This window comes from Nipponia nippon, unplaced genomic scaffold, assembly GCF_047370975.1.
Source record: "Nipponia nippon isolate SJK-2023a ecotype South Korea unplaced genomic scaffold, ASM4737097v1 scaffold_13, whole genome shotgun sequence".
Taxonomy (NCBI): Eukaryota; Metazoa; Chordata; class Aves; order Pelecaniformes; family Threskiornithidae; genus Nipponia; species Nipponia nippon.
Window position 1 is genome coordinate 7,881,467 of NW_028262324.1, and position 16,423 is coordinate 7,897,889.

At 39.6% G+C, this 16,423-nt stretch overlaps 1 protein-coding gene across 5 annotated transcripts in view; it reads left to right on the forward strand.

Annotated features, from left to right (window-relative positions):
- The window catches only part of BCAS1 (brain enriched myelin associated protein 1), a 55,760-nt gene that overhangs the window by 19,043 nt on the left and 20,294 nt on the right, over window positions 1-16,423 (forward strand). For 4 of the 5 annotated variants that reach the window (XM_087750284.1, XM_087750286.1, XM_087750288.1 and 1 more), the window contains 5 exons: window positions 2,407-2,562; window positions 3,137-3,181; window positions 7,864-8,004; window positions 11,200-11,235; window positions 11,582-11,785. In XM_087750284.1, coding sequence (XP_087606410.1) covers window positions 2,407-2,562; window positions 3,137-3,181; window positions 7,864-8,004; window positions 11,200-11,235; window positions 11,582-11,785 — 582 coding nt within the window. The remainder of the gene's footprint in view (window positions 1-2,406; window positions 2,563-3,136; window positions 3,182-7,863; window positions 8,005-11,199; window positions 11,236-11,581; window positions 11,786-16,423) is intronic. The other variant, XM_087750287.1, reaches the window with a different exon arrangement.

A 16,423-nucleotide genomic window follows, 5' to 3' on the forward strand; every position in this document is an offset into this window, starting at 1 on the left:
TATATGCTGATGGCCTGAGCCTGTGCTCCTTCCTACAGCAGTATTCCCACGAGAGCGCAAGATGGATCACAGCATCTATCAAAGTCCAGATTTGAGTTGTATCTTGGTAGCTAATGGCAGCCTTGTCTTGGGAATCCTGGAGTAGGGTTTCTCGTGCAGTAGTGGGTCATCACAGGGTCCATTTGTGCTCTGCAAGTTGGAGTTCAGGGATTTTTGGATGGCGTTGTGCCTCAAGCTCTAAACAGTCTGCAATAGCTTTTGCTTCTGCAGGGCAAAGTGTGGCTTTAGCAGGGAGATACCCTGGAACAGCTAGTGCTGCCAGTGGTGGTACCTGTCCCCTCTGCAGTTGTCCCAGGCGGTATCTGCTGCTGCTAGCAGCTGTTGGCTACAGTGCCTAGCAAAAAGAGCCCTTCCTCCTAAACTGACTGCAGCCCAACATCGGAGCTTGTGTGTGTAAAAAATAGTTTGCTTGTTTTTGTTTGATAGCATCAAGTAGTAAAGAGTTTGATAGCATCAGGTACTTCAGTTATGAAGCTAGTTCTGTTTAGCAACATATCTTCGGCCTCCTGCTTCTTTGGTCTCTTGCCTCATGCCTTCGTTGCCCCTTTAATATCTGAAATAGAGCCAGCATTTTTCTTATGACCAGAGCTCTTTAGATGGCAACCCTGGAAGCAGGGCTGCCGAAGCTGGCATGGCCATGCATGTTCTGCATGGGACATATTGTTCTTGGAGCCACTCTGGCCCGTAACTGGCAGCTGGACAAAGTGGTGTGTTAGACCCTTGTAAGAAACTTCTAAATAGCCTGTTGAAGCACTCTGAACTACTGTGCTGTGTTTCTTCCTGGGTAAACTTGGAAAACGGTGGGTGGAGAATGAGACAGAAGTCTGTTCTTGCAAGTAAAACCTTGCGTATTTTAACTCCTTAAATGCTGCGTGGAGACTGGTCACGCCATGCTCATATTTCCTGATGCCAAATTAGTGCTCTCACGTTTTAAAACATTTATGCATCTTTAGTCTACTCCTTTTAGTGACCTATAGGAATGTTTGTCCTCTGCAAATCCTATACAAATATTGTGGTTTTTCTAATCACCCAGTACAGGGAAAGGTTCTCAAGAGTACAACTTTAACTTTACCTAGTAAAAATGGCACAGAACAACTATGTCTAATTGGCAGGTTAGGAAAAAACCCCTTGGTGTCACTTAGACCTCCAGACAGTCTTTGAGAGCAGTGATTCAAAGATGCTGTTTACTGGAAACACCTGGACAGGCTCATCAGTTTTATTTCTTGTCCTGATTTTTCCTCTGGAGTAATCTGGGCATCTAGTATCCTACCAACTGCTTCTCTAGTCATTGTTTCCTAAGTGACCACATGTGTACTGCTGTCTAAGTAGTTGGGGATGGTAACTTCTGCTGAAGAATTATGGCACAACTATGATTGTCCATTCAATAATGTCTCAAATCCCCTACCAAAGTTGAGGTCACCATTGTGCCAGGCACAATTTAATAATAATTGACAGATCCAGCCCTGCACTTAGACAGATAGACAAAAGGGAGGAGGATTATTGGTAACACTCTGACATTACTAGCCAGATGTAGTACTCTTAAAAAAGAAAAGCTGAATGGGACATGGGGACTTGTCTCAAGCTTCTCTCTCCTGCACAACATTTGTGTTGGCTTTACGTGTGCAAGCTCAAGGCAAAAGTGGCCAGAATGGCAGGCAAATTCAGTATAAAAGGATGCCAAGCTCTCCAAATCTGGTCCAATAAGAGTCTTTTTTTAAAAAACAGACCCTTGTTTAGGTGTCTAAAGAGAAACAAGTAACTTAATATTACATACTTGTGAGTGCTTGAGCACTGGAAAAGTATTTTTGGGCTCTGGGAACTGTTATTCCAGGAAGAGAGGAGGCAGCTCTATCTGGCTCAGAAGAATTACTTTGGGTTGTTGCTTTTTTCCTTCTTTTAATCTGCACCAAGTTTGTGTTTGCTCGATAAAAATTATTTCTGGAATTGCAGAATAGAGAGTATGGGAAGCAATCTTTGTATGGTACAATCAGACACTGAACTGTCAAAGGCCAAAATCTCGGCGTTTGTTCCTATTCACAAGTTCAGCCTTGAAAAGAGAAAAGCAGTGTTGTTTGGGATGCCGTGTGCAACTTTACTTCTGTTTGTTACACTTGGTAGCTGAGAACAATGTTCCTCCAACCAACGGCAAATGCTGAATATATTAGAGAAGAGGGAAAAGAGATGTATAAATGCTTAATTGTTCTGAATGCGTAGGCTGGAGAAGTATGGCTGGAATTAGGGTTGTGACTCTCAGAGCAACATAATGCAAGTCACAAATGTTACTTTTGCATTCCACTGGAAACTAAGCAAGCTAGGACTGAGGAAACTCTGCCCCCTTTTTTTTAGGAGATAGATGACTGCAACCAAAAAGACCTACGGCAGGACTCGGCAGGTGTCAACGGTCCCACTGCTGAGCAACCTGCAAAGGCAGAGGTAAAACAAGACAACCCCCAACCAGCTGCTGCAGTAGACAACTCCGTCATGAGTTTCCTTAAAACACTGGTAAGCTTTTGCCTTTCCTTTTCATCTCTAGGCTAGGCTTTAAATTGCTTATAAAAATCCCATGTGGACATGTTGAGCTAAATGTAACATGTAAGCTGTCACGGGTGCTGAGAAGTAATGAAGCCAAAGAGATGCCTTTAGAGAATGACTTGAAGAGTGATAGAGAGATGTGTAGGTACAGTGCAGTTATGATCAAATGATGATGACCTACTCTGGAAACTTCCTCTTCTGCATAGACACTTGTACACCTGGAGGTATGTAGCTGTCTTAAGGATTTTCTGTGTGATGAAACTTTATTTTGTAATATCTCTAGAAGTTCATTTTTATGGATTAATTGGATGTATAAGCTTGAATAATATATCTTTGGTCCAGATATTATTCATTTTAGCCATTGACTTTAAGTTGTTCTTGAGAAACGTTTGTATTATAATTTTTCCCACATGGAGGAAAGCAATATTTGTACTTCTTTCACCTTTGTGCTAGGAAAAAAATGCTAGTTTCAAACATGATCTTTCTGATCTTTTGAAAGACTGAGTTGGATGTGACTGTCTGTTTTTTCTCAAATACATTTAAGGTCTCCCCAAGCAAAGCTGAAGCCAAAAGTGATTCTGAAGATAAGGTAGGCAGATTCCTCATTCTGTCACTGGTCACTAGATGTTTTTGACACAGGTATTTCCTCTTCATTGTGTTGCTTTTTCCCCAATTGATGATGTTATTTGAAATAATTTTTTAAAAAGTCCCCTGAATAAATTTGAAAGGAAGATGAGCACAAACAGTGCAATTCTTCATATCATATGTTACAATCAAGATCTGAACTGCAGCATTTTCTGCAAGGTTGATGATGACCTGGTAATGCTTTTGGTTGTTACTCTGACTTGTCCTTGATCTAAAACTACAGGTCCCTGCAGTGAAATCCTCCTTAGTCCACAGAAAACTATTTGCTCATAGAGTTGTGCAAAGCTTCTGGTTTTTCATTTCCAGTTGTGTATATGCATGTCTCCTTTATCTCTCTTCACACCTGCTGGAGCTGCCGTGTCCTGGTGGGGAGGACACACGAGGCCCCCCTGCCCGTGGCAGCTCTGTGGCTTAGGTGGGCACGGGGGGGTGCGCAGGAGCCTGCTCCCACCCTCCTGCCCTGCAGTGCATCCACAGCTACTGCTGGGTCCCTCCTTGCAGTGCAGGAGGACCGGCAAGGATCAGCTTCCCACTGAAATCTATAAAAAGCAGAAGGAGATCCCAACACATCCTCTCTGGGACTCTTCTGGCTGAAGCACCCCTGTATGGACTGTGCTACAGTCAGGGCTTCTGGGCTGTTCCTATGCAGCAGCTGAAACCTCAGGAAGATGATGGAGCTGCTCTGAGCAGGACTGGGACTTGCAGGGAGAGCTGTTCTTCCCTGACCGCTCAGGATTCTTCCCTTTCCATACAGAGATGAGGATCAGGTTTTTTAAGTGGGGTGAATTAAACACTCAAGCTGTTCTAATACAGCATCAGGCTGACTGTGTGTGATGTTCCCACTGGGAACTGAAATCTGTATTGGCTGGACAGGTACAGGTCCAGTCTGAGAAACACTCCTCCACGTAACAGGCACATGTGGCCTCTTGCTTTCCTCTTTACAAACCATTTGTTCTTGGATTCCACTGGCAAGAGGAAACTCTTTTTTTTAGCACCCATGAGCAGTGATGGTCCTTAATATGTGAATTCAGAAAAGCTTCGTTATTATAGCTTTCATTTGCTATTAGAGATGTTGAAAATATCAAAAACAAACTTGTAAAAAAGTGGAAAAACAAACTATAAAAATTAAGTTGAAAACATAATCTTCTAAAATGGAAAAATGTAGGAGTTTAAAGACTTCTCCTTTCCCCTTTTTTCCTGTTCTGTTAGTGCCAAAACTTAGAATAGTTTCAACAGAAGCAGAAGTGAGACAATTTGTATTAAGCTGCCTTCTTTCTTCTAGTGTTTTAGTGGCTTACAGGCATATCACTGACTGCATAACTGGGAACTTGCAGATTAAATGTCCTTACACATTGTTATGACCATAATAACTAACGTTTTTCTTGCAATGCCTGTGATAAAATTTAATTAACATATAAAGAATAAAACCCTAAAAAAGAAATGGTCTTTCCATGCAACTACTGGGTAGCCAAAATCACTATAGGCATTAACATTTTTTTCTATCCTATTTTTTATCCTTTTCGTCCTGTTCAATTTTTTATATAGCCTGGTACTAAAGTGGTGAAGTCAGTCTTTCCAGAAAGCTTGGTGAGTACATGGGGGATACAGATCACTCCCTGATTATAGCTCAATAATTCTGGAAATCATCAATCAGGGCTAAGGTCCTCCAAGATATCCAGAAAAGGTAGTTATCAAATTGCACTGTTTCAGTGAGACTTGTAGCCCTTTCAACAATTTCTGAAAAATCCGGTTGTTCAGTCCCGTTTGCATACCTGAGTTATCAAGCGCACCCATGTGCTTCTACAACAGGTGACTGTTGGTGCGGGCGTACTGTAATTTGGAAACAAATATGCTGTTGGGGTTTGGTTTGCTATCACACCTGTGAGGGTAAACAAATCCAGATGACTAGCAGGATATGCAAACTCATTATGTAGAGGTTAAATGGAAGTTGGTTTTTACGAAGAATTCCTTATCTTCACTATCTTCCTGATACAAAGAATGACATTTTCACTACATTAAAGGAAAAATATGTTAAAAAGGTTGATTTTTCAACTCTCATAGAAAAGCTGCAGATTTTTCAGCTGATATGTATAATGAAATAATGGTCACTTATTTCTCCTGAGAAATAACTCCTGTCTTAATGGTAAAGACGTGTTCTTAAGTGAGGCTTTCCCCTTCATGCAGTCTGAGCCTCTCCTGAGCGCCATGGGGCTTTTGCAGGGTTTGGCTGGCAGGGGGGCTGCTGTGCCTTTGAGTCTTGGTCACACTTTCATTTTGTCTGCTCGTGCACCCCCTTTGCAAGGAGGAGCTGGGTTTTATCACACAAGGGGTGGTACGTTCCCAGTGTCTCTCAGCAGTGCGCACTCATGGCTAAGAGGACAGACAAGCTTTCTCATAAATCTGAGAAACGGCCACAGCCCACTTCAGCTTTGCAGAGCCTGGCAGCATACTCCCTCCTGCTGAAATGCAGAGGTGTGCGGCATCAGTGAAGCTGAACTTGGTGATTTTTGTAGCAACATGCTGTCATCAGCGATGCCTCTGGCTTTAATCAGCTGGCTGAAGACCTGTATGCTTTCAGCTGCCTGGGCACACCCTTAAGGATTGTCATTTCATCCGTGTAAACACAGGAGGTTTAATATGAGTTGAGTCATAGTTTCTTGGATTGATTGATCCTTTGCAAGTTTATACTAACCAACATGGCATTCAGATCAGATCCGCCCCAGACCATCTATTTGACCCTTCTGTAGCAGATCCTGACTTGTTCCCGCATCACTTTGGGAATACTGAGAATGGTACAGAGTACTGCAGGGGAAAACAGCCAATTTTGATCCAACTGACCACAGCCTCTTCATAGTACAAAGCACTTTGTTGGAAGCGTGTAACTGCACTGAATGAAACAATCTTGAAACCAAGATCTCGACTTCACGTGCTCAGTGTGTTACATTCTGTACTCTGGACCTTTCCTCCTACCCTTTTAGTTGTGGTCAACCACAGTGCTTGATACTTCACATCGTAAATACTGTAGGCTGATTGTTTCTTTGGAGTTTGGGTCTCTTCATGCTTCCATAGTACCTGGAAATTTTTGTCAACTCATTTTAAAGCTTTTTACTGGTTGGAAGCTTTTATTTTTGCGTTGTTCAAGTGTAAAAGAAAACAATGCAAAGGGGCAAGCTAAGTACCCAGAGGGTGGAACTTGAGTCATTTGTCATTGAAATATAATTTTTAAAATTTGTATTTCTTCACTATATATTGGCCTGATTCTTAACTAAATCAGGAAAGAAATTGCCTAAAGGAGATCAGAATGAAGTCCAGGATACTAGCAAGCAGTAAGTAAAAGAAATACTACGTCCTCCTTTGTACTAGGTTATCACAAAGGCATCTTACTGCTTTAAAACCTGACGCTGTGAAACACTGAAGAGTGGAGAATGCTACCCCGTATTATTTGTGATTAGTCACATGTTATGGGCATGTGTACAGCGCAGTTACCATAGAACAGACTTTTGTGTTAACTTGTTTATGTTGAAGCTCAGTTAAGCAACCTTGGATACTTATGGCTTTGTGTCCCCCTCCTTTTTTACTATTGAAAAGGTGAAAATGGTGGGGAAGGAAGGGAAAAAAAAAACCTTATTGTTCATAACATGAAAAATTAAGCTTTTTTCCTGTACTGATAAATCCAGAAGGTTGTGTTGAAGTTTGGGGGGGAGGAAACTTGAATGGTGAAATTTTGAAGTGGTTCTTGAATTTGGAAATGTATTTTTCTTCCAGTGCTGTGAAAAGTTAAATGGAACATTTTAGCAAATGTTACACAAGTTTTCTGAGACTTGTAGAAAAGTCATGTATTTGAGTAGGCTCACCTCTACCCTTCCCACCATGCAGGGTAATTTTATTCTGCATTGAGCTGCAGGTAGTCTTTTTAAAAACAGCCTGATACTGCTTTCTCTATCAAGACATCAATTTCAATGTTTTTCTTAAATTTATAGCACTTTGTAGTGGATTTTTTCAATGTGGTGCCTTCTGCAGACATTTAGAATGGAACGAAAAGGAAGCAGCGCTTTCTGATTCAACACTTTCAGTACCAGTGTATCATTACTATTTTTCTTATACTTTTATTTCTAACTTATTTCATGAGTATTAATGCAGAATTGAAATATTTTATGTAGCATATATCATGAATATTCATAGTGCCCTTTTCCTAAATAATGCATTATGCAAAACATTTTAAAGTCCCTATAATACTGCAATAAAAAGAATGAAGGTATTTTCAAAAATGTATGTATCTGCCTGTTTTAAACTTATAAACCCCAAATTCAGTTGGTTACTCATGAATGTGAAGTAAAGAAGTCTCAGTCTTTGTGGGCTTTGGGTCTCAATTTAATGTAGAATTTGGGGGGCAAATTGTGGTCTAATTTTGAGTCAACTGGATTGCCCTAGCTTTTATATTTATTTCACTACTCATGTGAAAGAAAGTCTAAGGAGAACTGAGTAATTGGAAGAAAACAATTTGTTGTCCAGGGCAAAAGGGAAATGTGTGTTTTTATACAACATGTATCAGTGTTTGAATGTTTTTCATGAATCAAATAAGAACTTTGCAATAAGTACTGAACTTCAAATGCTGTTGTACAAAAGGGATCGAAAGCGGAAAAAGGCCATGGTGGGCAACCTGCTCCGAAGACAGCGGCAGAATCCCAAACTAAAGGAGCCAAGAAAAAGAAGGCAGAGAGTCCCAAGCTAGGACACAGTACATTTAGTAAACTCTTTAGGCATAAGGTCTGTATGAAACTCTAGCAAGAGCAGAACCCTGAGCAGTAACAGATGGCTCCTGTCACAGAGTGAAATGATTTAATTGGTAACTGAAATTAGCATCTGGCCAGCTGTGCAGTGCTCTGAAAACTACTGGTGTAGTTTCTGTGCCAGGCATTATGGAAAAAATCTTTATGTGCAACATTTCTCTCATTATACCATCTGTGAATTCAGGATTCTGAAACAATTCCTCTAACCTTCCCTGCTGTGTGCTTCCCAGTTACACTTACTAATGCTGACTAAACTTCCTTGGCCACTTAAAATAAAAATAAAATAAAAGGTACTGACAAACAATGACTTATGCAGATATGAACAGCGCCTGCAATTGTAGAACAGGTTTAAGAGCTCAGTCCAACTGCAGTTAAGGCTTTATGGTCCACATTGCCTTAACATGCACTGCCATATAGTTAACATTGGTGATTTGGTGAATGGGCATCTGATATGGTACAGAGAAGGTTGGAACATGGAATTTCCTTCAGAAAATAGGGTTTTTTCACTTAAAACAGGAAAAGTAATTGTTGCCTGAATTCTAAGCTTACTTTGGATGGAAAAAGTTTCGTTTTCAAGGATCTTTCAAGTTGTTCAAAATGCACACGTTTCGTGCGAATGGTTGTTTTAGAGGACACTAGCTTTTATCTTAAAAAAAAAAATCACTGAAAACTTTTCATCAGCTTTGGTCTCAAGGTCCATATTTGGGCATTTCTGCATTCTCTGAAGAAGATAATCTGCCATGATGTTCTGTGGCGAGGAAGCAGAGAATTGTAGCTTTTTAGCACAAAGAATGCAGAAGCAAAGACCCTTCCACTGGGGGAGGAAAGTAATTAATATTTAATGCTCACTCAAAACACCCACATGGAATTTCTGGTGAGTAGGGGGCTTTATAATCAAGGGCACAAGGCAAAGGCAGTTCTATAAGATATTTTCAAAACAAAAATGTTCTTTCCATTGTCTCATTTTTGAGATAAAAATGTCACCTGCATATTACTGAAGGAATAATAATCTTCCCAATGGTTTTAAGTCTACAGTTCTTGCCAACAGCTTAAAGTTAAGATCTCATCTTGTATATACTACATTGATAGCTAATAGTTTTGATATTTAATACAATTAAAGTATGAATTACTTGTTTGTAATGAACTGGGGCTTCCTGGTAAAAAAACATACCTGGCTAGCATTTTTTTAAGGTGCTAAGTCTCTTCTACAATAGTTCAAAATCTCGCAATGAGTTGTTGGGAGAGCTGGTTGGTTTTCATTAGGTTATTTGATAGAATTATAAAGACTTTTGGTCTGGAATGAAAGCAGTTATCTTGAAGGAATGCAACAGGCCTGAATTTTTACAGTAATAAAATCTGTCTTATAAAATGCCATTACTTTTTAAATATTTTTGTCTTGTTTCTAAGTTTATTTTCACAGCTTTCTTTCCACATACAGAAGCAATAAGTGGGGTATCGTGACATGTTAAGAATAAAGGAGAGAGATTAAAATGGTGCCAACAGTTTGCTTGTAAGGCTGATTGAAAGTGGAAATTCAAATCAGAGCAGTGCTGTGACAGGCAAGCCCTGAAGTTATCACCTTTAGTAAAAAAAAAAGTTCTGTTTATCTCTTTTCATTCAAAATACCTTAGCATGATGTATCAACTAGATGAATAGGTAATGAATTCCTTTATTTGAAATGATCATTTTAATATATGTAGTCATATTTAATTTTAAGCACTTCACTCTCTCTGAAAGCTCTGTCTCTCCAAGTCTTCCAAAATGCACTTCTCAGTACCTTAGTTAAGAAAAGATTTAGTATTAAGTTAACAAACATTGTCTTTTGGTGTCCTGTGTTTACATAAATACTAACTTTAAAGCAACTTGTGAATGGTGTTTTCAAACAGCAATGTGCATCCTAATATAAATCCATAACATAAGCTGATGGAATGGCATTTGGCCATTTGATCCCAAAGACTGAGTTTGGATGGCATTTGACAGCTGGGTCCCGGTCAGTCCTTTTATTCCCATCTATGTGTATTTGCCTTGCATTGCATGCCAGTTTTGCAGTATAAGTGTACTTATTTATGGGACTTTGACTTGGAAGGGTTAATCACTTATTTTCAGCATTAGTACTGAAGTCAGCTTGTGGCATTACACTACTTTTTACCACTTGCTCTGGATCTTGTTCTTTAGGTTTAACCACAAAAAGAAGTTCTTGGCTCCTGCAAAATTACTCTCGCCTATTCTTTCAAGAAATCTGCAAAGCCTGCAGCAGGCTGCCTAAACCCAGGGGTGCTGGGCTCATATTTACTTGAGTTTGTGGCTTGCTGCTCCTCTTTTTGTACAGCTCACATACTCATCTTCAGTGTAAGCTATGCTGGATGTTAGGGTCAATAGATACTGATATAAATAAGTACCAGTCAGCCAGGAAGGAGTTTAACAAACTGGATTCCTCCTGGCTTCATGTATTTTGATGAAACCAGGAGACCCATCACTGTGAATGATTTTTTTTTTTTTTTTTTTTACAAAAGAGTAAATCCCACCTAATGCACTGAAGTGTGAGGGGATGGACTAAACAAACCTCTAGCACCTGCAGAGCTCCTCTTTGTAGAGCTGCAACTCTTGCTTCTAAGCTATAAAGCCACCGCTGTTCTGTGCCCTTCATTTCCAGGCAGTCATCTGCCTATGTTTTGTATCCCAGAAAGCAAAGCCTCCCGCTTTGAAGGTGATGTTAGCATCTCCCTGACTGGTATTCAATTCCCCCAGTAGAAAAGACCCAGCTCTGGCTTATGTGTGAACTGAAAGTTGTACACACAGGCCCAGCTCAGAAAAAGATCTCTGCTAATATCTTAAAACCCTGTGTAATGTCTTACCTGAAGAAGCTGGGAATGCATATGTAAATACATATATTTTTAAAGAACAAGCTGAAGACTGCAAGCACAGTAGTGTGAGCACAAAGCAATTCAACACGAGACTGCAATGCTGCTGCAGGTAGAAGGATGTGATCTGGCAGTCCCTTCAGGCAGCCTCGCCTCTGCCAGAGATCAGTTTCCATGGTTGCAGGAGCCAGGACTTTCACAAACATTCACTAAAAATAAAATAATTTGTGACACAGACAATTCCTGAACTGTGTAACTGTGAGCACTGACATTGCTAGAGACAGACTTGTCTTTGTTTTGTTTCCCTTCAGGCTGCAAAAGAGACCCAACAGACAACTAATACCAAAGTGAGTAGGATGATTCAAGTTATCTGTATGAATAATGCAGTCAAAGGGTAATTATTCTCACTGTCTTTTTCAGTCTCAAAGACACTGTTTCAATTTCTTAATCAATTAATCATCTCTGTTATGAAAGGTGGGTTGCTATATAATTTGCTTCCTCTGTTCAAGACACTACTTCATTTGCAAGGACAGGGCAATGCAGCTCATGAGCTGCACCTTGTTGCTTGGTGTGTCCTGTGCAATGGTGGTCCACTGCACGCTTACCTCTTGTACCAGGTGATGATTGAATGTTCTCCAACTGTCTTGTTCTTCACATGTTTCCAATAGCCTATGTGTTCATGTTTCTTTCTAGAGCACTGAACAGCAGCCTGTTACCTCTGTAAAATCAGACAAAAATGTCCCTTCCTCTCAAGAGCCGCAGACAACTAAGCAGAATACAAAAGCCCCCGAGCCTGCAGCCCAACAGCAGGCAGCGGCCACTGAAGCCCCCAAGGAGGTGACGAAGGAGAAAGCATCGTCCGCTCCTATGCCACTGAGCAAGCTCTTTTGGAAAAAGGTATGTCTGGATTTTGGAGCTGGTCCATCCCCCAGCTCCATCTTCACGCAGCGTCTAGAGTTATTGCTGAGGATAGAGGTACAGTGAAGCAGTCAAATCTGCAAAGATGAGCATGTCCTACATGCTAAATGCATGAGGGGTATAAACGATATATGCAGTTACAAATGCATCCATGAGCTTCGAGTGGTCACGTATATACACAGTTAGATTCCTGCAGAAGAATCTGATAAAACTGTAGTCGTTAAACCTGTCTGTACTATTTTTGAATGATATTATGGAAGAAGGAATATTACTCTGTCAATTCAACACACTTGTTAAAAATCCTGCAGAGATTATAGTATTCTTTACTAAATTATATCTTTAATAGAGATACAGCTAGAAAAACGCATTTCATTTTTGAGAACTGCTTGATTTAGTTCTACATGTCTGAAAACCTGGGATCTGGTGGGTTTATTCTTACTCAATAGAAAAAGTTTCATACCAGAGTGGATCAGTCTTTAAGCTTGGGGATTGAAGTTGATTGCTTGGGAAGGTATATTTTTCTTCAGGTTAAATTACAATTTTAACTAAAATTAGGACTAATTTTGAAAATGTGGTTCCTGTTTCTATGATCCTCAGTGGTTTATAAGCTGAAGGCTTTTTTTTTTCTCATTTCATTTAAGAGAAGAGCTGTATTAAACTTTACTGAATCACTGTATGTTGAATAACTGCTTTCCTGGGCTTGTGTTCAAGTTCAAATCCCAGAAATGAAATGTTTCCAAACACATAGATGCTGGCAGAGTAGCTAGCCCTGCAGCTTCTTTAGCTGTATTTTCCCTACTGGGCAGTGATACTGGAGATACAGTTTGGGTACGTTACTTAGATTAAAAAAAGGTGTTTAGAAATTTACAGAGTAAACATGTTTGAAAACAATCTAAGCTTGAAACACTTGTTACTTGGGACTTAATTTCCTGTGGAACGGGGTGAATCAGGTACTTAGAATGAGAGGAAAGTTGTGAAGAAGAGGGAGAGGGAGGTTTTTTATACAGTTATTATTGCTACGGAAATCTCCTCTGTCTGAGTAGTCTGGCTTATTTGAAAACAGAGATGGGAAGCAGGATGTATGCTGAACATCAGGATGAAATAAGAAAAAAGGGCTTTCTGGCAGATAGTTGTATGCAGTTTTAGTGTAAAACTGAGAGTAATAAATCTGGTCTGAAGTTCAGTATTTTCATAATGAAGTAACAAGGCCCTTTGTGTATTTGAGAAAGAAAGAAAAAGTATGTAAGAAAGGAAAGTTTCCTTGCAGACGAATAGTGAAAAATCACTCCGGGGCGGGGAGGGGTTGAGCAATTGGTGGTGATGGTTGGTTTAAAAAAAAAAAAAAAATCTGATAAGGTTTTGGTAAGATTTCAAAACCTTATTTTGAAAGATTAACTCAAACTAATGTAGCTATAGATATTTTATTGCTCTGTATAATGTAGGTTCCGCCCACAGTGAACACCAGCTCCCTGTATCTCGTATTATAGCTAAGTTAAACTAGGTCTAGGTAACTACCCTGCGTCTTTTCAACCTTACAACAATCTTCATGTGAAGTTCTGGGATCTCAAACATCTCAACGGTATAACCCTTGTACCAAAATTCTGTCTTTCACTTCTGTTTGTTCATAATGTTGGGTTTAATTTATCTTACATCATCATTGAAACAAAGCTGCTTACATCAGTGAATGGAAAGCATAGAGAACTCTCTACAACTCCGAGCAGGTTTTGGCTGCTACCAAAAATATTAAGGGTTAGTTAAATCACTTACCCAAACGTACTGAACTACAATAATACGTGAAATCTGACTTCTAACTTTGTAAAATGAGGCCATTTCTGCTTAGTTAGAACTTCTTGGGTCTGGAATTGTCCCCAGACCAAATGTTTTTGCAAGTTTTCTGGAGTAAATTTCTGCAGTAGAGAACTGAATTTGGTCCTAAGGATTTAAAAAAAAAAAGAAATCTGCAGGTTTCAGCATTGAATCCTTACCTATAAAAGGCTGATGTTGCTTTACTGGATTTTCTTGACAGGGAATAATATTATATTTCTTTTGATGAAAGACCTTGATGACCCAGTCAGCTTGAAGCTAAAAAAAAAAAGATAGATGTAAAGAAAAAGTCCTTAGACTGCAGGTTAGCCTCAAACTCAGCTTGGTTTGAGGATTCTGTCTTTTTTTTTTTTTCTGCAATGATTTTATCTTTCTTTCTGGCACCCTTAATGTACTGCCCTTTTGCTAGGATAGAGAATTGAAGCTAGCAACTGTTCCAAACAGGTGTATACTTGTCACATGTAGTTTTTCTTTTTGAACTAACAAATAGCAACCACAACACTCAATAGATCCAGGATTCAGATCCAGCTTCTCTCTTTCCAGGCAGTCTCTCAAATATCTGTTTTCTGATGAGCTTTTACTTCAAAGTAAAGCTAATGAAGTGCCTGTCAACACACTGTAGTTAATGCTGCTGCTCTGACTGCAGACGAATAAATATGTAAAAGAAAAAGAAATAAAATCTTTATTCAGCTCCTCAGGTGGAAACCACTTCGACTGTATTTGCCCCATTTCCTGATCAGTCTGCACAAGAATTTTCGTAACTGTTACTCAAACGTTTGTCATACTAGCATTTTTTTCATATATTAATAGAAAATTAGTTAGTAATTTCATATATTTGTGTTGGAAACCTGATTTTCAAGACCTTGTAGATATCTGATCAGGGCAGAGAAACATGATGCTTCATTTATATCTGATCAAAGCATGACAGTAAATAATAGAGGAAAGTGATTGAGGGAGTATTATTTAGACTACTGTGTATTATCTTTAACAGTGGATATATTTTTTTTAAAAACTAGAATTTTAAGCTGTTGTAATTCTGTTGCAATACATACAGAAAAATCATGCCCTTTCTACTGAGGGGTATTTATGCACTGATAATAGAAACAGCAAACTGGTTAGCTATTAAGTGAAGCAGAATAACACTTTTTATTGCTGAGCCTGCAACCATACTCTGCCACAGGAAAGCAAAGATAAATATTTGGGTGGAGTGTGCGAGATAAATGTTAAACTTACAGAGGACTTATCAAGTTCCCGTATATTCCAGGACGGGGAATGTACCACCTCCCGTCCTGGAATATACCACCTATCAGGCAGGAGAGAAGGAGATTCTGGCCATTTTTTTTTTTATTATTTTGCTGGATTAAATAGATGAAGAAACTTTAACGACAATTCCCCCTGACTGAGGGAGTGAGGAGGACAATAAGCAATGGGCTTTTGGGAGCCATTTCACAACCTGACTGCTGGCATAGGTGCCATCCTTACAGCAGGGAGGGCCCTTGACCTCCTCAACCCAACGAATAAAACCAATAGGACTTATGAGTCAGAACCATGCTCCTGGGCTGTTTACAGATCTGTGTGGTTTAACTATAAGCTGACAGGGGTTAATACTAATTAGTTAATAGTCTGAGCTGTTATAACTCAAGATCTGCTGAGTGGCACCTTCAGGCACCAGCTGTAGGTCACAGGGGGCTTCAGGGTGGAGGTCCGAGAGCTCATTGATGGCTGAAGGTGAGCTACCTTAACTGCAGCAACCTCGGTCATCTTTGCATTGGCAAAGGAGGGCAGAAAGGTGGATTAAAGTCTCTCTAACCCTCTCTGCTTCCTGCCTGTGAGTGGCAGGAACAGATCTCAAGCATGACTGCTCTTTAAGTGGAAATTTCTTGAGCAAAAGGTCATCTCTCATGTATATTATTATGAAGCAGCTTTTCTTTTTTCTTAAAAAGGTATGATCCAGGAAAAACAGAACTGTTCCTTGAGTCTAATGAAATGCAGTGGAGAGTGCCAATTCAGACTCTAGCACAAGATCAAAGCAGGGTATAGTGTTTATCTCAGTTTTGAGGAAAGGTGCAGCAAGCAAAAGGAAAACTCCTATCCTATTTAGTTACCCAGGTCACAAAATAAGTTACACTCTCATAAGGCAACGCTTCATATGGTCAGGAACCTAGATAAGAAAATGGTGTAGTAACAGTTCTCCAAAACAAGAACCAGAAGAAGACTCAAACAGTAGACACAAACTTTCCACTGTAACTGTTTTAAGTAAGCTTGTTACTAGGAGAAAACTAGGGACGCTGTCGTTTGAGATGGAAGAATGCTTCCCAAACATAGTGAAACAAAGAGCCTAGTAAAAAGTAAAATACTCTGTAGTGCATAACAATAGCTGCTGACTTAGGCTGAATTTATTACAACTTGTGTCTAAGGAAACCGGAGGTAGAATTTAGACCCACGAATCCAGCAACCTCAGTTGATGCAATTTATAGGTATAAGGTGGTAACTTACATTTATGAGAACACTTAAGCATTAAAGACTCATGAAGGTGATAGAGCTGGGCTGTTTGCAAATTATTATTATATACAAATTGCAGTTTCATCCTAAAACTAGTCACAAAACTTGATATAATTTTTCTCTTTCTCCTAGGGGAAGTAAAGTAGTAACTTAAGCCCATTGCTCTAGAGAACCATTTAGGTTAATATAACATCATTCAAAGTTATTGACTTTTTATCTTTGTCAAGCTCTTCCTATTACACTCTCAATTCCTGCCAGAAACACCTTGGAGATTCTCTTGAATGCACAAAT